The 21,674-nt window shown below is 40.4% G+C and overlaps 1 protein-coding gene across 1 annotated transcript in view; it reads right to left on the bottom strand.

Moving 5' to 3' along the window:
- Window positions 1–2,636, bottom strand: part of ESR2 (estrogen receptor 2) — a 35,518-nt gene extending 32,882 nt beyond the window's left edge. The window contains exons 1-2 of the mRNA XM_075503770.1: window positions 2,535–2,636; window positions 1,512–1,984 (exon numbers count right to left, since the gene is read on the bottom strand). Of these exons, the coding sequence (XP_075359885.1) occupies window positions 1,512–1,945 (434 nt within the window). The 5' untranslated portion in view covers window positions 1,946–1,984; window positions 2,535–2,636. The remainder of the gene's footprint in view (window positions 1–1,511; window positions 1,985–2,534) is intronic.
- Window positions 2,637–21,674: the final 19,038 nt, after the last annotated feature.

The raw sequence follows: 21,674 nt of genomic DNA, 5'->3' as shown, positions 1-21,674 counted from the left end.
AACAATTGAACTAAAACTGTTGCCAGGACGCACTATTTTCATACTGACAATGACTCCTGAAGTTAAATAAGGAGCCCTATAAATAAACATACAGCTGCTAAAACAGGAACAGCACATGCAACACCCTATGCTTTTATCCATCCAACAGCTGTTGTGCCTATGAATGGAGTCATTTCATCTGCTGCAGATCTACACACTGCTTATGGTTTGTAATAAGAGTAAACATGCAGAATGGGAACATGTTTTTGCAAATACAGCTGAAAATTTAGCCCATGAATCTGCTGTTCACAACGCCTTCATAAAGTCAGTTGAGAACAGCAACAAGAAACAATGTCAGACTTTTCAGTAGCAGCACCTTTTTGAAGATGATGCATGCTGCTATGCGACTGTTAATACTTGTGCTGGTTTTGACGGGGATAGAGTAAATTTACTTCACAGTAGCTAGTATGAGGCTATGTTTTGGATTTATGCTGGAAACAGTGTTGGTAACACAGGGATGTTTTCATTACTGCTGAGCAGTGCTTACACGGAGTCAAGGCCTTTTCTGCTCCTCACCCCACCCCACAGCGAGTGGGCTGGGGGTGCACAAGAAGTTGGGAGGGGACACGGCTGGGACAGCTGACCCCAGCTGGCCAAAGGGCTATTCCATACCATATGGCATCATGCTCAGCAATAAAAAGCTGCAGGAAGAAGAAGGAAGGAGGGGATGTTCAGAGTGATGGCGTTTGTCTGCCCAAGTAACCATTATGGTGATGGAGCCCTGCTTTCCTGGAGATGGCTGAACACCTGCCTGCCCATGGGAAGGAGCAAAGGAATTCCTTGCTTTGCTTTGTTTGCGTGCGCAGCTTTTGCTTTCCCTATTAACCTGTCTTTATCTTAACCCACGAGTTTTCTCACTTTTACCCTTCCGATTCTCTCCCCCATCCCACCTGGGGGAGTGAGCGAGTGGCTGGGTGGGGCTGAGTTGCTGGCTGGGGTTAAACCACGACAATACTAAAACCGAAAAACAAAGAAAACATTTCCCTTGAATTCTAAGTTAATGAAAAGCCTTCACAACTATTAGATGCAGTTAAAAAAAAGATCCAGATAAAATGGAATTCAAACAACATCGTAAGAAAAGGAAAAAAGAATGAACCTTTACTTCTTTCACTCAAAGGACTTAATTTGCCAGAGCAAAATTAATTTTTATTACACAAAGTAGTACCTAGCAGTCTTGAACTTTTGTTTATACACAGTAAACAGTTCCCACATTGAAGGCATTTGTAGTGCTTTGTGTTGGTGTATAATTCTCTAAGGAGCTATTGAAAAAGAAATCCTATTTCAGAAGTTACATTTTAAAAAACCCACAAAACCTAGGACTGATTTGGTGTTTGGTGGAGGTTTTTTGGTTTTGTTTTGTTTTTCAGAGACACCAACACATAGAAGTCAGATGTAAAAAGAAAAGACTTAAAAGAACTAAAGAAACTGTAAATAATTTTCAGGAAAGTTTTAAAGAAATGAGTACTACTGACCTGGCCACAGGTAGCACTGGCTCCATCGGTCTTGCTTCGCACCATGGACTCTTTGGCTGCTCTGCATACAGAAGCGATGACTGACAGTGCAAGGTCAGAGGGGAGAGATGGCCAGGAGCAGACCATAACACGTTGGGGCTTGATGTTTGCCTCACAGATGCACTCTCTGAATCACCAAAATTGCTGGCAATGTTGTAATTCATCATAGCAGGACTGCAGAATGCCATTGCAGAATATTCATGTCTGTTTTCCATGTAAGATGAGGGAATATAGACTGGACTGTGTTCTGCTGTCAACGTGGACTGATTACAGCTGTAGGGAACCGGAGAGACGATACCAGCGGGTGAAGTTTTAATTTCTGTTTTATTGCATCCAATATCCTGAAGTGGCAGCAACTGAGAAAAGTCCTTGTGAGAAGATGCACACAGGGACATTTTGAAGCAAGACTGAAGGTTGTTGTTTAAATATTCATCCTAAGATGGTAAGGTATAAAAAAAGTTGAATTAAAAAGTAAGAAAGTTCTGTATTCTTTTCTATAAAAGAAAAGAGGAATCAGTAAAACAGAAAATATAAAAGTATCCTGTTAAAACAGATTACATACCAAATGCACTTAAACAGTCAATGTACAAATTTACCACCTTTAAGAAAAAGAAAGCTTTCTAGAACTTCCTTAAAAATAAAGGCTAAGACACACGTTGAGTTTAGACTCCCTTAAAAAATAACAACAAAACCAAAATAATAAATCACTTGAAGTCTGAAACAAAGATGCCGGTGCCAACTTGGATCTTAACAAAAGTAACTCGTTACAACCAGGGTAAAACTGCTCAATGTCAGAGGCAAAATTACCCTATGGTCCACAACTATGGAGTGAGTGCCCTGAGAAATCAATTCTCTTTATAAAAACTCACCATCTCCTGCTCCCGCTGTAAGTGTACTACTTCAGCCTTCCCTTTATCAACACAAACGTGCGACAGCAGATATTTTGAGCGCACGCAAACACACACACACATACATCTCCTTTACCTTCCAAAACCAGAACACTGCACGTCCCTCTCCACAGAGGAGGAAGACATGTAAGGGATGTCAGTAAGCAATGCAGCTTCATCACTGAGAGGTCCCTGGATACGGCACCTCTGAGCAGAGCCATTATAAAAGTGGAAGTCACAATATGCAGATATTTCCAAAGCTGACAAGTCAGAACTTGAGCGATTTCATAAGGTCCGGAAGTTTTATAATTTCCTGCCTCTCTCCATCCCCCCATCCCAACTATCCTTCATCCTTCCTCCCATCTGAATCAACTACCAAAACAGAGAACTTAATTTGCCCACAGTAAATATTCTTTGTCAGATTTAGACAAAGCCAAATTATTTAAGAGAGAAAAAATTTAGAAAAGGAAAAAAAAAGCCCACCAAAACCATCCTTCTAATACATAACCCCTGCCCTGGAAGCATTACTTTTACAGTAGCATTTAAAAATATTTCTTTTTTATTTTTCACTATGGGTTTCATCTGCAATTCTTTCCAGCTTTGAAGACAGACATGCAGCCCTCTTACAGCTTGCAATCCAAAACAATTCTGTTTCCAAAATAGCAAGTTGCAGCCCCCAGAACTGATATTGTAGTGTACTTTTACAGATGGTAATAAGATCTTAACATGAAAAATCACGGGATAATTAAAAAGTCACCCACAGCTTTGCTATTCCAGAAGTGGCCAAAGTGTTGATGCTAAATATTCTTACCTTTTTTCACCTCACGTGACCATAAAGCAATATGAGGAAGATTCAAACACAGGTTTGCCGAATTACCAGCAACCTCCCTGTCCCAAAAATTCTCAGCCAGATGGCATTTCCAGTATGCCATCTTGGGGTATTGACACATTTTTCTCCTCTAGGGCCAGGACTGAGGGTAGAAGCATTAACAAAAAATATAAGTAGTCTTTTTGAATAAAATGGATAGTTTAGGGTCCATCCTTCCTTCTCACTTTGCACTCTGTTGATGAAACTGGAGATATCTGTAGAAATAACCAGGAACTCATTTAAATAATCTCAGGCACTTCAGACCCAGCTGCTGTTTTTTCCTTTCTGGGAAACAGGAAAATGAGATATCTCAGCAGCTGTTTATGTCCAGCAGTTGTTGCACTGGAACTCCGATGCAGCCAAAGCAGGAGAACCTGACCTCATTCCTCACACAATCTACACGCTTCCTTTGCCCCAGCCAGATGCTTCAGTCTCCTCTAAGAGAAACCAACCATCATTCAATTTTCACTGCAAAAAGCACTGAAAATCCCAAATGTGCTTTCACTCCCATATTATGGAATGGGTCACCGAAATAATTTTTAAGCAGCAAATGATGGAACTAAGAAATTATCTCAAGACTATTTTCAGTGGTTACTATGAATGGGCCCAGTGAGCACACTGAATTCAAAATGCATTTAAAGCTTCTGCGTAGGTAGAACTGTACACCATTTGCGATCTCAGAGGCTGCACGTATTCAAGGTGTGCGTGGACACTCTGCAGGAGCATCTGGGATGTCCAGCAAGAGCTGACTGCACTAACCATGTCTCTCTGCCCGCCTGCAAAGTGCAGGGTAGCCCCAAACCCTTCTGAGAGAAGGACCTGAGAGGTGTTACAACAACAGCTCTGCTATCGTCAGCTAGAGACAGTCTGCTATGATACTTTGATAGGTTTTGCAGCAGGCAACTGGTTGTGTAGTTTCCCTCAGATATTTGGAAAACATATGCATGTACACTGTAGAAGCAGAGAGAACACAGAGCTGGTACTACACAATTTTATGAACTGAAATCCAATGAGCTTGAAGTCATGTTTTTATGGAGAGGTAATCCACTAGAGTGGTATGCAGGATAACTGCCTATTTAGCAGAAGGACATATTGTCTCCAAAGGGCAACACACAGTATCTAGAAACACACGCAGAAGTTACAAGAAGCAAGAGTGAAGTTTGTTTTAGAGAGAAGAGTCCATGCAAGCATGAAAAGTCAGTACAGCCTTCCTCAAAAACAGACTGCTCATGACTTATTTACAAGAGAATGGACTCTGGGTTCCAGGAGGTTGAAGAAAACTGTACTCATGGTCTTCAGCAGAGTGCAATATAGTGAAAATTAACAGCATTGGCTTAAGATAATTAACTCGGGTCGTAGAAATAGTTTAGCCGCAGTAGACAATGGATCTACATGAGATCACGTTGTTCACGTTTCCTTATACCTAGAGAATTTCGAACGGGAAGCCCAGAGCCTCACAAATAAAGTGAAGCTGCTGAAATTATCCAGTATTGCTCAGAAGGTCCTAAAAACTGACTGCTGGACTGTGGAGTTCTAAGGACTCTGAAGTTAAAGAAGGACTGCAGATTCAGGGAACCAGATCTTAAGATTTAAGACAAAACAAACTCCATTAACACCAATACCTCAAAAGAAAGCACAACCACATTTAAGTCAAGGATTAGAATAAGTAGTGCAACAGGCTAATAAATTTGTTCCATCCTGGTATAATGACCTCATATCTTAAGCACCATTCATTAAACAGAAATGAACTCCTGCATAAAGTGAACTCCCATTCCAACATCTCCTTCTTCTCTGAAGAAAGATTTTAAAAGCAAGATTTGATTTTCAAGTACATTATTTAGGTCTAATCCATCAGCACTGCACCAGATCTGTACCAGATACAGAAACAAACCAGGTATCTGTTATTTTTATACTACACTCTTCTGGGAGACTGAAGATGTTTCAGTCCACTTAAGTCAGTGTAGCTTAGCAAGATACTCAACAACTGAAATGCCATTATTAAGTAAATAGCCATTTTGTCTGATTCCTTGAGTAACACTTACCATTCACAAACCTAAGTCACTAAGGACAGGATTCACATCTGGTATAAGAGAAAATAGTTCCATTTGCTCCAGTACACAGAGGATGACACCACCATCCATGAGGATGTAGGAAGAAAAATGTGATGTTATCAATGTTCTCCACAAAAAAAATTAGGTTTCTGATCTTTAAGCAGCTCTACATATTGAACTCAATGTATCTTGAGAGTCACGATGCAAGACACATCAGATCAGGCACAAGAACTGGTTTAGATGTCATAGTCAAACAGACACATGGGTAAATAATTAAGCCATCTGACCTATTTGAACAAACTCAAAAGCCAGTTATTGCACATTACCTATACCATGTATCTTTTTAAAAGCCTTGTATGAAATAAATAATTTTTTTTTAGTTTTGGAAAGGGGAAAAAACAGGTAGGGAGGGCAGGCTGCCATGTTTTAGAGCGTGCTTGGAAACATAATACAATAGCTTTTCCTAGAAAAACACAACAGTCTGCAAAAAGCAATAGAGTGATGGATGTTCGCAGGCACCATTCCATCAACATACACTACAACATGCTTAGAATTTTACAGGCAAGTCATATATTTTGAGCAAAGACTTTTTTGCAATAGAGAATTAAGATGACCTTTTTCTCTGCTAGGCTTAAATTAAAGTGCAATCATTCTTCCTTTCGTTTTAATAGAGGTGATTCAGCAAGCATGCATTCCATTACCCCACAGCCTAAGCCCCTCAGTCATCTTGCAAAGCGTTCTATTAATATTCTGCTAAGTTAAACTTTACATAACCCACCGCAACAATGAACTGAATCATTTTCTCAAAAACTGATCATTAAAGGAAAGTAATTCCCGATGCATAAAATGGCACTTGTGCTTCAAGTTTTGTGAAAAACTTATTACTCATTAAACACAGCAGTGCCAGATACTGCCAACAGAAGGCATATAAGTAAACAAGTTTATTATTACCTGAGAAGGACTAAATGCAACAAGTAGGGGACAGATAGGGAAGCAAAATGAAAATAAAGCTATCATTCCAGACATCAGATGTTGTACTCATTCCTGCAAAATTAATAGCCTGTTCTCAATGAGATCAAGACCTCCTCTGAAGAAAATACTGCAGATTAAAAGCATAGGGGCAAGAATACTTTGAAACACTTAAGCAAAATGAGCACTCTCTTTGGCCTATCTTAGCCTTTGTGTTACTGAGGATGCTGACAACTTCTAGGTTATTCTAAACATTCATAAATATATTTCAGGGCTCAATGCATTACATACATGGAGGCACCAAGGGAACTGGGTTTGCTCCACCAGAGGAACACAAGACTGCAGGAGGGTATAACTCCAGTCTTCTACTCCCTAAAGTGGAGTTACAAAGACGACAAAGCCAGGCTCTTTTCAGAAAAAGTGCACAAGCCAGGACAAGAGATTACAGTCACAAGTCAGTGCAAGGGAAATTCCAGTCAGACATATGAAAAAATTCTCCACAGTGAGAATTAAGTACAGGAACAGGATACCCAGAAAGGCTGTGAAATCTCCATCTTTAGAGATATAAAAAAAACTTGACTGAAAAAGGCCCTAAGCAACCTGACCTCACTTCAAGCAGGATGATGGATTAATTGCCCTCCAGATGACCCTTCCCACCAGAATTTTTTTATGACTACGTTCCTCCACTACTGGAGGCATTCATAGCAGAGGAAATTCCATTTTACCTGTGCTAGAAAGAGTGAAGCATATCAAAGGATCATTAATTACCGTGGACACTGGCCACCTTGTCAGTTTTGTTCAAGAAGGTAAGAGCTGTGGGTCCTGTCCAAAGACAACCAGCATTTAACACTTCATGGTACATGAAAACAGCTGTCTTGCATAGACTGCAATGGGATTAGTTCACTAGAAGAAGGTATGCGTACAACTGGAAAAGATTTTCAGATCTCAATTCAAACTAGAGTCAAGACTGACTGCAGTAGTTTTTAGCCTTTCAATCTGTAGACCCCTAAAATGTTATCAGACCTCAGAATGGATTTAAGTTTTCAATGATTTGCATTTCTTAGGTATGTTTCGTAGACTTAGGGATCCAGAGACCAGAAATGGAAAGCCACTTTCCTGCTCAAGAATACAAACTGAGAGACTTGAGCTCCTTTACTGTCCATGTCATTACTTCAAAGTACAGTGTGGACACTCAATACATATTTCACCAAAAAGAATACTTGAATTTCAGTGTGAAAATTTTAGCATGTTCCATTAGAAATGAAACACCTATTAAAACTGCTACACAAGTAGCAATTACAAAGATCTATCCGAGGATTTTGTAATCACACTTCAATCCACAGCAGTATCCTGGCAGAAGCCAGTACACAGGATATCACCTGTGCCCAGTAAGAACTTTATCATTAAAAGAAAACATCTCTCTGATGCAAGGAAGGGCAGGGAAGAGCGGTACAGGATGGCCTACACCTGGGACTCAGATATTCATGTAGCTGTGATAGATATTCATGTAGCTGTGATGTGCATCTGTATCCAGCATCTCTGAGGCACACTTGGGTCTCTCTGCACACGCTAATTAATTAAGCTAATTCTTAAGAAGTTAATTCTGAGAAGTTAATTCTTGGTTTGATGATCAGAACATAGCTCTGTGCCAGCAGCAGGGAATACACCAGTTCCTTGGGTCCAGGAGGAATTAATTCCTTCAACCACCATTTCTCCCTTAATGACAGTGAAGAACAAGTGTATAGGAGCCTTCCTCCACCTCATTACTTCCTAGTCATTACAAAAGCCTTTATTAGGGGACATCTTTAACTCATGAGGCTCTGCTGAGAAACAGAGCACCATGCTCAATCATCTGCCTTCAAAAAGGGCAAATACGTATGGAGAAACAGCCTCATTTTGCCTAGTAGGACTTATACACAGCTTGGCGGGTTACTGAATAACTATCTCTTAGTTATTGGCACGCTGTAGACATGAGCTGGCATGGGGGCTGAGATTCTTTGACTCAAGTCAAGTTCTTTCTGTTTACTCTTATAACAATTCACATCTCCCGTATTAGAAATAAATAAATTGGGGATTGAAAATACCACTGCATTTATTCCCTGTTCCCACAGCAGCTCCCCCATGCAAGTCTGTGAGGATATACAGCAGGCACACATGGAGCAGTGCCAGCAGCAACGCACTCATGCCAGACAGAAATTTAAGAGAGAAAAGGGAAGGGGAAAAAAGTCAATATGTGAAAAAAAAAAAAACCCAAGTAAATCAGGCAATAGGAATAGAGCAGGAATTGAAACTTCCTATTCTCTCAGGAAGAGAGACTCTCTGTCTTGCTTTCTGAGGAAAGCAAAGATGAGAGATTTTCCCTGGCAGCAGCTGTCCATCACTAGGCATAAAAACCTGTGATGAGATTAAGAGCCCTTTGGCCAATGGACAATAGAGTAAGGTCATAACTGCCCCTGAAACCTAGAGCCCCTGGCAATCTATAGGCAACAAGATTAGACTGGTGGGTAGACAAACAGGACATATCCCCAAATGACATGAACTCATTTATTTCTGCAGCACATGCTATACCACCCGAGGATCTGACCTGCCATTGCTCCAAAACATGGGGTGGGAGTTTCTGTTTGGCATGTATGTCAGTGAATGTGGGATTTAGTTTGTCCTGGCTAAGCAGACATGATGCATTGGCTGTTCCCTTGAGCCATGCCTCCGGCTCCTCAAATGACCTCTTGCTTCATGAGGCTGAGAGGGAACGGTGATAACCAGAGTTGTCTTTGCATAAGAAAACCTTCCTTGCAAACTTGCTGTCAGGGAATCATTTTTTCAGCTCTAAGTGACCTGAAAAGTGCACAAAAAGCAGCAGACCTTTTCCTGTCAGACCAATGTGCAATATCCCTTATTCCACCTTCTCCTCCCCTAAATAAAATCATCTTATTTACTGTGTTTTTTCCACACAGCCTCTTTACTATGCAAATTATTTATGCTGTAGGACTAGCTGACTATAACGAAAGAGACTGTTTCACCAGTGGTCTTAGTAAGCAACAAGCCGAAAGCCTCTTCAACTAACAGCCCTTGTCAGCATTGTTTTCAAGACAGCCTATTGTGTCTGTCCAAGAAAAACGTGCCACACGCCAGATGCCTTTTCCGTCGCTGCCACTCAGGCAGCAACCAAAACTGTGGAGCTGAACCGTGCTGTGGGAGACACCGAGCGACTGGCTTCATTTGTGTGACTATGACAGCAAGGACCGTCCAGTTTGCATCTTGCTCTACTCAGTACCCAAACAACACACTTTATAAATACGTGGCTGCCTTACCTAATAGGTGGTTGCCTTACCTTTCACTGCACAAAGCAAACTTTTGTCTTTTTTGTCATAAAACTTGAATAAACAACCTTTTCTATAATTGGATAGAAATGAAATCTATGTATGAATATGTATGAAATGCAGTACAATTTTAGTTGCTTTTCTGGGCTTGGCTATAATTCAGTTTGTTTCCTTATTGGAATTTATGTAAAACACTATTTCATTTGTATTCATTTTGCTGTACGTCTTCACATTAACAGAAAATTTAAGACTAAATATTTTTGCCCCTGCAATTTTATTCTAACTTATTTTAAAAAAATTTTTTTGCAAAGCAGTTATTTGATACCCGATTTTGATGACTTAAAAGACTTGTACCTGCCTGACAAATTAGTAATTATGCTGTAACTTTTCCCTCATCATCAGTAATTCTCTGAAATAACACAGAAACCAAGGTATTGCTTATTCTTGCCTTTCAAGCTATGAAACACTGTTACAATAATGCATGAAATCCCAGATCAGATTTGTTTAACATCATCCACAGGTAACAAAAGTTTGTGTATACGTTTTAGTCCTTTAAACAAAAAAAGCTGTTCTAGATTTGTCTCATCATTAACCTGGACATGAAAAACTGCCTTTTACTGTGGGTAAAATCCTGTCTCAACTGAGTTAGTCAGAATTTTGTTGTTGATTCACACAGGTGGACATTTGTCTAAAATATTGATCAAGAGAAAACCTGAATGTCCTTCTAGTCTTACTAAAATGAAATCAGAGAAATGATTCTGGGATTTCTGTTCTCTGACCTTCATATTTCCTGTCTCTGGAGGAACGGACCAGCAAACTCTTCTATGTGAATATTTCTTGCTGCTAGCAAAAGCACGTTGCAGATAACTGAAGAAGAGCACAATAACATAGTGGATATAAAATCTATTCAGCCCTCTGGATCACTATCCCTTTTCACTGTAAGTTCTTTTCTACTTTACCTTCACATCAATATTCAAGAACCAGAACTAAAACTAAGTGTATTTAAAGAGATCATGTACTAACATGGTTTTATAGTGGTTTTAATTAATACATTTTAATCCGTTCTTTATCAGAATATCATCATAGAGAGTTACAGTGGCTAACTCTTATTGAAGGCAATTCTGCAAGTGCAACATTTTAAGACCATCTCTAAAACTATGGGTATTTTCTTACTGTGATATTTTAAATTTATCAGGTTACCAACAAACACATTCACTGGGATATAAAATCATTTTTGTGATTCCACTTTCTCCAGCAATACTTGAAGCTCAGTTAACTGGTTGTCATAATTTACAGCACTTCAGAGATCAACTGTAAAGAAGATTTAGTCCACTCCTTCAGGTCTAAGATTTTTACTGTTATTTCTGCTTTGAAAGTCTGAGGAAGCTGAACGGTTCACTCACACACACACACAGAGTTACCAGTCTGGGAATGGAGACACTACAGCTGTCTTCCTCTAACACTGTGTTACAGTCACTGTGTCTGCAAAATGTAAGTTACATCTTATTTAAAAAGATAAAGGAAAGTTAAGAAAGGAAAGCAAAAAGGAGGATAGCGACAGAGGGGTGATTCTATGTTTAAACTTTGTTCACAAACATAAAAAGGAATTTTGATAAAGTTTTGAAATAGCAAATAAAAGGTCTAAAGCTTTAAATTAGAAATACAAAATGTATTTGTCACTTCAGTTAAGGCACCACACTTCAGTCTTAGATTTCTCCCCCTCTTGGGGGGAGATGAACAAGGAATTTCAAGGATACGGATGAGGAAACAGATTGCTGGCAATACTCAGCACATCGGAATCAAATGCTGAATGACTTTATGTTCAAAAGCGGTTTCTCATGCAACTCATAACCATATCAAAACTTTCTCTGCACACAAATGGTAATTGTGCATCATTCTCCATATGACAAGGCTGAACCCTTTCCCAAAAAGAAATAGCACATTTACCAGCCATTCCAAGGTCTAAATTGCATAATTTGCTGTTTATCCCATCCTCTCTCCAGATTGAAATTTATTTTCTCTAATAAAACCTCACTTATAAAACCTCCAAGATAAAAAGACCAGATCATTCTTGTCATTGCTAGCCAAAAGTCTTTACTAGCGTTCAGGCAGAGGTTCTGATAGGTTTGATGAAGATTTATGCATGTGCTGTCCAATCTTTAGTTATTGTTAAATACATCTTTCAGCATTTCCAAAAGCAAATGTAAGAAACTGGCTTGTATCTTCTTGTCTAATTAGGAAGATCCTTTTCAAAACTGAAGTCTCATTAAAAGAATGTAAACCTATATCACCGACTCTAATATGGGAAAACTACTTAGGAAGACACAGCAACTGTAAGAACAAAAACTGAGATATTTATCAATATGAGACCTAGAATTTGAAAAGCCTGATCCACAGTCCAGTCAAGTCAATGAGGAAACTTCCAATAACTCCAATTTGCTTTGGATCAGGTCCTAAAAAATACTATGATGCTAAAAAGTGGCTTTTACTTTTTATTAGCATATTCATTTGTGCAGTTTTCCATAAACCTAAAAAAATCCAAACCCCTAAGTTATGTTCAAAAATACTCCTTCTGCTTTTAGTGCAGCAATGCTATTCTAATTAGATTCTTAAGCCGAAGTCCTGAAATATAGCAAACTTCCAAAATTTTCTCTGAATCCTCAAAGGATTTTTAAAACAAAGCTGTTGAAAGATCATTTTATCTGCATAAACTGTTAGACTTTAAGAACAAATGTGCACTGGAACTAAAACAAAAACTCTCGATAATTTAACTATCCCATTTCACTTATAGAGGTTATTGTTCACAAATCCAGTGGCTATCAATTGCAGAGCTTTGGCAACATTTAAAATAATAAATATTTCATTCAATATAGCACGTACCTGATTGACACTGAATAGAGTTTCTGCTCTTTATAAATGTTCTGACAGCATTACATGTCAGCAAGGTTTTCACATAGCAATTCTGGATTTGTTTTCCTTCTTTCCTTTATCTCTTGATTCTAAAGCAGCTGTGCCCACCACCACTTAGTCATCAGATTTCAAATATGAATCTTTTCAAAGCAATGTGATGCCAGCTCATCAGTGCAAGATTACACAGATACTATCAGTGTTTCCTTTCCCTGTGAAGGCAAGACCTAAACAGAAGTTCCTCCTCCTCCTTTCTGACATAACAAGCTTCTGAATTTGTCGTTCACTGCAGTTAAAGCTCTTACATGATTGAATCATTTTATAAGCCAAGCATTCTCATATTTAGCACAGAAATATGAATGATTAACTAACCAGCAATTCTGGAAGCAAATACTGAGATTTAAAAAACCTAAATCAAACTTTTTATATCTTTGTCACAGGAAAACCTGAAATATAATTAACATTTGCTCTGAACCAGCATGTACTCATCTTAGACATTCTGGGCAACATAATTAATAAACTACTTTGGCATTGTTTTTAAACACCAGATGCATAAACACAGATGAGGAGGGATTTTTTTTTTTAATGTAACTACTTTCTTTTTCAAACAAAGCAAATTAACTAGAAGTCATTTAAGGTGATATCTTTATTTTACTGAGTTAATATTTATTAAAAAAAAATTGAAGACATACAGCAAGGTCCAATTCTCAATTATACATTGGGATTGCTTTCAAAATGCTTGATTAGTTGCACAGCATTAACTTCATTTACTCTAGGGAAGCTGACATGCTTGTAGATTTGCTTGGATAAAGCCTGATGTTACTCTTTCTTGCATTTTAAACCTCAAAATACCTCCAAGTCTACACAACCTTCTGAAATCTCTTGTCTGAATTAGGAGACTTGACTCTTGTCAAGCCATGCTGCTGAAATAGTCCTGCCCCCTTTGCTATCAACAGCTCCTCTGCAAGCACAGCCGGGACCAAACCTAGGTAGTATTACTATCCACTCAGTCAGCCATTCCCATAACTACTTCATGCTAATGCAATTTTTCTCAGCATCAGATTTGCCTTTCTACCTTTTTTCTATGTTCTTTTCCTTGAGCCTCCCCATCTCCTCTCATTACTATTTTGCAGGTCCAAAACCAGATGCTTCTAATCTGAAATTCCTTTTCACAGAATCACAGAATCATATAGGTTGGAAAAGACCTTTAAGATCATCAAGTCCAACCGTTAACCTAACACTACCAAGACCACCACTACACCATGTCCCTAAGCACCTCATCCAAACGTCCTTTAAATACTTCCAGGGATGGCGACTCAACCACTTCCCTGGGCAGCCTGTTCCAATGCTTGACAACCCTTTCAGTGAAGTAAAATTTCCTAATATCCAGTCTAAACCTCCCCTGGCTCAACTTGAGGCCATTTCTTCTTGTCCTATCACTTGTTACCTGGGAGAAGAGACCGACCCCCACCTTGCTACAACCTCCTTTCAGGTAGTTGTAGAGAGGAATAAGGTCTCCCCTCAGCCTCCTTTTCTCCAGGCTAAACAACCCCAGCTCCCTCAGCCGCTCCTCATAAGACTTCTGCTCCAGACCCTTCACCAGCTTCGTTGCCCTTCTCTGGACACGCTCCAGCACCTCAATGTCTCTCTTGTAGTGGGGGGCCCAAAACCGAACACAGTATTCAAGGTGCGGCCTCACCAGTGCTGAGTACAGGGGCACGATCACTTCCCTAGTCCTGCTGGCCACGCTATTTTTGATACAAGCCAGGATGCCATTGGCTTTCTTGGCCACCTGGGCACACTGCTGGCTCATATTCAGGCGGCTGTCAACCAACACTCCCAGGTCCTTCTCTGCCTGGCAGCTTTCCAGCCACTCTTCCCCAAGCCTGTAGCGTTGCATGGGGTTGCTGTGACCCAAGTGCAGGACCCAGCACTTAGCCTTGTTGAACCCCATACAACTGACCTCGGCCCATCAATCCAGCCTGTCCAGGTCCCTCTGCAGAGCCTTCCTACCCTCAAGCAGATCAACACTGTCGCACAACTTGGTGTCATCTGCAAACTTACTGAGGGTGCACTCGATCCCTTCGTCCAGATCATTGATAAAGATATTAAACAGAACTGGCCCCAACACAGAGCCCTGGGGAACATCACTTGTAACTGGCCACCAACTGGAGTAAACTCCATTCACCACCACTCTTTGGGCCCGGTCATCCAGCCAGTTCTTAACCCAGTGAAGAGTACACCCGTCCAAGCCATGAGCATCCAGTTTCTCCAGGAGAATGCTGTGGGAAACTGTGTCAAAGACTTTACTGAAGTCTAGGTAGACAACATCCACAGCCTTTCCCCCATCCACTATGCGGGTCACCTTGTTGTAGGAGATCAGGCTGGTCAAGCAGGACCTGCCTCTTTTGTTTTGACAGAAAGCCTTTTGCAAGCTACAGGGGATTCAAATCCCTACTGCCAGCACTTTTTGATGATTTAGAGCCAGACCTGTGTCTATCCAATCCCATTTGTGCCTGTAGTAACCCTTAACGCTGTTTAAGGGCAAGACCATGTTCTCTACCATCCTCAATACTAACAGGATAGGAACAGAAGGGTTTACTGCTAAATACTACAGAAGTGCACCTTAGCTGTTCGCACATATAAGGGCTGCTTTCCCCTCACATCCTGACATAGCCCCTAAACCATCTCTACCAGGCCCTGGTCCCGCGAGTCCCTTTACTCTAAATACCTGACCCTTGCCAAACCTCCCCTCTATTTTTAGCAACTGTCCTCCTGCCCCTTTCACAAGACAGCAGCAGAGACTCTACTGGTGAAGGGCCCCTTATTTTCCACAAATGAATGGCAAAAGCTTTCAAAGCCAGGAATGACAGAGTGGACGCTACCCATAGCCGTCAGCAGAAGTTAGACTTGTGAGGACATCAGTGGGGTCAAGAGATCCTTATATATAGAATAATACATGTGCATCTCTGCAGAAGTGTCCACAAAACGCAGATGTAAGAGGGGAAAGGGAAACAAGGACTATGGATACCAAATAAGCATTAGGAGCAGCATTAAGACGTTACCTGTGAATTGTATCTTTCCTCTCCATTCAGATCTTCTCTCAGTTAGGAGCCACAGCTATTTTGGGTAATATAAGCAAAACCCTTCAGTCAAGGTAAATTAAGATTTTATTAAGGATTTTATGTGTTAGATAAGCAGATGGAATAAAGAGTAACTAGATAAACAATCAGGAACAGGTTGGCAGTAGACAAAGAAAAATAAGTCAAGTTCTCTTCTCTCTCTTTTATATATATAAAGTACATTAAAGTTTCCTAAAACAATATAAAATGAGAAGGCCTTTAATTAATGCATTTTCCTCATAGCTTTTTTTGGGGGGTGAGCGTCAAGACAGGAGTTTCCATGAATAGAAAGGGATGATTAGACTCTGAGCTACAGCAGTTTGTAACTGGAGCTGCACCTTTCTGGCAGACATGTGGAGCAGCAACGAGAAGCCTTGAGACAGTACGCAAGACAAAAATAATCCAAATAAGATGTAGCTCAGGATGCTACAGTCCCCTGTGTGTACAAGTGTACGAAGCAGAATACATTAATGCCAATAGATTCAAAAAGCAGTTCCCTTAAACAAAGGTGTTGTAGTGAATAAAATGGGTAAACTTACCTACTTGACAACCCAGGCCCATCATTGATGAATGGATAAATTCTGTATTGTCCCACATACGAACGGTCACTTACATCAATATCACCTAAAATTATTCAAGGTTGAGCAGCTCCCGGGGCCACAGGATTCCCCATGCCAACTGTATGGTGTATACTGTCTGTATACCCCCCCAAGTAAAGCACCAAGTTTTCTTCTCAGCATTCCCACTATATTTAGCACCCCAGGTCCCACAGTCATGACTTGGCTTTCTAGCAAATTCACACTATATAAGCAATTTGAAGAGTGATTTGACTGGAGGATTCACCTAACAAAGAACCTTTTTACCACCTCCCACAAGTTTTAAAGGTGTTATAGTAAAAGGATCATACTGAAGGAAGAGTGCAGAAAAAAGGACCAGAACAGAACTGCAGACGGAATCTTTTTGGACAGTGTTCATCAGTGGTTACATGTTCTTGCATGCCTATTATTAAATTGCTGTGGCAATCTCCTTAAGAACACCCGCTGATAGCTGTAAAAAAAAGCTACACAGTTTCATCACAGTATCTCACATATCCATAAAAAGAAGTAAACTTTAAGGAAAGGAAGGATGCAATATTAAATTTGCAGAAATAAATACCACAATTATGCCTAAAAGAATTTGAAGGAAACTACCCATCCCTATATTATCTGGGCAAAGGTATATTCTCCTCATCACCTGTGAGTATCCAGTGGGTGAATACCTTTGCTACCACAGTTTCCACCCCAGCACTTCATGCCCTAACTATTGCCAAAAGAAATGAAAAATCAGTATCACAAGGGAAGGCTTATTTCCACTCCATCCAGAAAAGCTTCTGTGAAAAATTACCAGCTTTAAATACACCCACCTGGTTCACAGCACCTCCAAATCTCATAAAGTTTGCAGCCCCAATACTAGACCCTCTCCTTGAGGGTCCTAGCTTCAAGCTGAGCAGGGACATGTGACATGTCTGGATGCTGCAATACATTCAGGTGGCATCCAATGCTAGCTGCAGGTTCTGAAGGTCCACTCTGTTGAAGCTCAGCTGTAGTGATAAGCAGCTCTGCCATTGCACTAGGGAGAGACCCATAAACATATGAAGTCCCCACTGCTAAGGATTCATTCTTGCTTGCATTCCAAGGAATCCCTTTATCCAGGTCTCTTATCTAGTAGGCTGGAATTAAAGAAAACCATTTCTAATAGGTTCATCCTTTAGAGAGAAAAAAAAAAGGCATCTAAAGTTTTAAGTGTTAAATATTAAATTATTACAACATACATCAGTATTCAAGATTGCTGTTTCTTGATTATTCTCTTTTCAATTAGTTGCAGTCTTGGCAGCAGACAACTGAGGTCAAAGGCTGAAAGTCACTAGCTGAGCATGTGGAACTTGTGTTTCTTGATTCTGTGCAAGAGAGAATCCTCTCTTTCTCCAATTTACCCCATCCAATAAAGATTCAGAGGTGGTTTTGAATTTAACTTGGTTTTTAAAAGTAGGAAACCTGGGTTTCCAGATACTCAACATGGATCCAAAACTTTTATATAAATCATACATGAAAAAACAAGCAGTCTTCCTATCACATATGCAAGTATAGGATATTACTAAATAGGAGTTTTATCTGCTGGGTCCAAAAGATTTCTCCTACTGCCACAGCTCAAACCCCCTTCTGCCGTCATTGAAGTCTTTCCAGATACAGCTCCCAGCCATGATTCATGGTCTTGCAGCATATTCCTGTATCTTCCCTTGGATGCCTGGGCCTTGAATACACTGCTATAGTAGAACATGTCTAGTAGGACTCATAAGTTCTGCAGTAGCAATTAAGTTATTATAAATAAATATTAATTTTCTTCTGAGATCTTAGCTTACTTGCCATGAAGGGGGCAACCCTGCTTCCCCAAAACCAAAAATAGACCTTGTTTCTCCAGCCTTTCTGCTTCCAGAGAAGTTGGCCTCTAGAGATGACAGAAACAAAGTCCTTTCCATAGCATGAGCCCTTTCTTGCCCATACACAGCCATGGTCAGGTTACAGGGCAGGATTTTGCTTATTGTTGTCCAGGAGATAAATGTCCATTTCCCTCTTCTCCTTTTCACTTACTTCCTATGCTCACCAGGCCCCCAACCTGCTACTTTTTCCCCAAAGGAATTCCTTCCTATCCATTGCAGGACTAAAGGCAATAGATTCATTTCCCATCTACCCTACAGTTACACTAGCCAAAACTCTCTTTTGAGGAGGGTCTTAGCAATTCCTCTTCATTTAATCTAGTTACATTTAGTCTACTAGACAAGTTCAGAAAAAAAAAGACATATAATCCTTATAGTGTAGAGGCCCTTGGAAAAGGCTGCTTTCCATAAAGCCACAAAGAATCAGCAGAGAGAATTAACTACCTTACATATATATATACTGGACAGGTGATACAAAATGTGAACCATGCAATTACAGAAGATGACAACTGCTTTGAAGGACGTGAGTGATGTCATACACTTGTTCATTAGATCTACTCAACCTGAGCTTACAAATTATTGCTGCCTCCTTTTTTGCTATGATTTTACAAGAAAGTAGGCAACGGGAGGGGGAAGAATAGTTGGGCAAGACAGAGAAGGCCTGCTAGCTCAAAGCAATCGCTAACAAAGTGGCTTTGGTACAGGGATGAAATGTAATTGGTCACACCCACTGCTCTTCAATAGTTTTTCAACAGACATCAAGAACAGCTGTCCTTAATTTAGAGTCTCTCTTACAATACAACTAATATACTCAAGCAAACTGAAATATATTTTCTTTCCTCAGCAGACAACCTGAATCATCTAACTAGCAAAGCAAAGTTCAAGATGCAGAAGGTTCTGCCAGTGGAAGAACAAGAGAAAAGAGAGAGTTACAAAGCCACCTGAAGTGGCTGAAAGATTCCCACAGTATTTACAACAATTGAAGCAACTGAGCTTTATTCTTTGATCAATGCAGACACTTAAAAACAACTTGCCCTTTAAGGAGTCTGTTTAAAAAGAAATCAAACCATCACAAACACGACAGTGGTAAAAACTCCTGTTTCTCCTTTCAGTGTCACCACAAAGAAGTAGATACAAAAAAATGGTGACTCTTCCCACATATCTTTTTAATTCACAGTTTTCTGAATCAGACCTCATTTTGCAGCAAGTTGTAGTTCAACTTCCCCTTCAAAAATAATCAGTGTTCAATGGCAGCAGCTACTGTCTGAGGTCAGATTGGGTCATCTCCTCTTGTCTGACAGCTCGCTGCCATCACCAGTAGCAGTGTCTCTCCCTCGCCTTCTCAGGACCATATGGTCCCTCCCTGTCCCTTCTGCTGGCTCTGGAGCTCACCTGACCCAGGAGAAGTCACTTCAGCTTGGGAACTTCACAGAAAGCTATCCCAGGAAAAGGAGAGGGAGGGAGAAAGGGAGGGTTTTTTTTTTCCCTCTCTCTTTTTTCATCTCACTGCTGGGCTAGTAAGATGAATCTACACCTCAAGAGGCCAGACAAATGGCAAACTAAGAGAAAGGCATGGCTGCACAAGCAGGAGTGGGGGAGGAAAGACTGCTCCTTTGCCTGACTGCAAAACGTGAGATCAGATCAGTTCCTTTCTTCCTGCAAGGAGGACTTCTATCTATAGCTGAGGCACTGACTGGATAAAATAAGAGGATAAAATTAGATTCAAGTCAGGCCACACGTCCTGTATGCACCCCTCTTCCCCCATCATCCCAAACTGTGGAGGAGTCAGCCGCCTGCCCAAACTCATTAAGAACCATCGAGTATCCCTCTTCCCCTTGCTCCCCAAGCAAACCCTCCTTTGCCACCCAGGGAAGTAAAGCTACAAATAAGATCCAGCAAGAAACCAGGATGATGGGCAGCTGGAGCCAGCATGAGGTGTCACAAAAACAACATTACGGTATTCATTGCAGGGGGGTTGGACTAGATGACCTTTAAAGGTCCCCTCCAACCCAAACTATTCTATGATTCTATGGTTTTATGATTCTATTCTTTGGCACTTGGAAGGCCCTGTTGCCACACTGTGCTGGTGGGTTGTTCTCCCACAGCACACTCCTGTACTCACTTCACTTCAGTTTCACCCTACACCAGCCTTCTCCCACTTCTCAAACCACATTCCTTTCCTACCTTTCTAGCCAGCTGATCCATGGCTGACATCCACCCTCCCAAAAGAAGTGCCTTCCTCCTTCTATCCCATTGCCCCATAGCACAGAGATGGGATCCAGATTAAAATTTACATGGTGGGAAAAAAATCAAAATTAATAAACAAAAAAAGCCATCACTTTCTCAAGGAAACCAACAAATAGAAGAATTCTAACCTAAAACAGTTTTCTATAATAAATGCAATAATAAAATGTAAATATCATATTCACTGGAGTCATGAAATAACAGCATTTTATGTACATTTCTGTTTTACTGAGAAGCTTTAGAGCTGAGGTGCTCTGATGCAGAGACAGAACATTTTGGAAGGGGTTAAATTCCTACAGTGGGGACAGGACTTCTGCACTCTTCCAGGAAAGCAGCTCCAGATTTTCAACCAGGATACTTCTTGAGGGGCGGAGGACCTAGTATATTCCAAGACTAATCAGGTTTAGCTCTTCATCCAGAATCACTAGGAATTTAGGCAACATCTTAAATGAAAATAGGCTTTAAATGTAACGGAAGATTAAAGAAAATCTGAATCTGCTGCCAATGTATTAGCACAGAACATGTTGCTTTCACCTATTAGCTTGCTAAAGCAAATGTAATGCGGGAAAGGGAAGTACAAGAGTCTGATTTGCTTGAACTGTTGAAAAAATAAACCTTCAAGGGAAAAAAAAGCTATAATCTCAAGTCTGGCTATCCAGTTGAGGGGATCAACACAGATAATCAGGTGGGTGACTGGCTGTGGTTTCACACTTGCTCTGTTGAACTCTGCCCTGTCTGTTGCCTGGCTTCTCAAAGCTGGAAGGATTGGACTTAGATTCCCTACTACAGGGGAGATAGCAATGGGGAAAGAGAATAGCAGCAGATAAGCAACTGGACCACTCCATTTTAAAAAATCGGCTAGTGCTACATAATACATTGGGAGAACAAAATCCAATCTTCGGAGTCATTTGTCTTAACTGTTTTATCCTTTTTTCCCCAAAGTAGCCTGTTTCTTATGCTTTAGCACATTAACTCAATAAGGTATGAGGCCAGACAGTCAAGGGAACTGCATCTTTCAGCACTCCTCCCATATTCATTTCTGGAGCACAGTTCAGGGAGAGGAGGACTATGTCACTCGCTACAGCATTAGGAAGTTAAATACAGAAGATACACAGCACCTAAGCAAAGACTGTCCTGGTGAGCTCAGTTGCAAGACTTCCAAATTACCACGCAAATACTGTTTTTAATCTAAGTGTTCATTAAACAATTTTGTTGCAAGTGTTTATGGCCAACCTCTGTTCTAAGCCCGTGCTTTTATACTATGTGGGGTCTGCAGTCATTTC

The sequence above is a fragment of the Mycteria americana genome, chromosome 5, assembly GCF_035582795.1.
Source record: "Mycteria americana isolate JAX WOST 10 ecotype Jacksonville Zoo and Gardens chromosome 5, USCA_MyAme_1.0, whole genome shotgun sequence".
NCBI classification, from domain to species: domain Eukaryota; kingdom Metazoa; phylum Chordata; class Aves; order Ciconiiformes; family Ciconiidae; genus Mycteria; species Mycteria americana.
The sequence above is the reverse complement of the archived record's forward strand: the minus strand, read 5'-3'. Positions and strand labels throughout refer to the sequence as shown.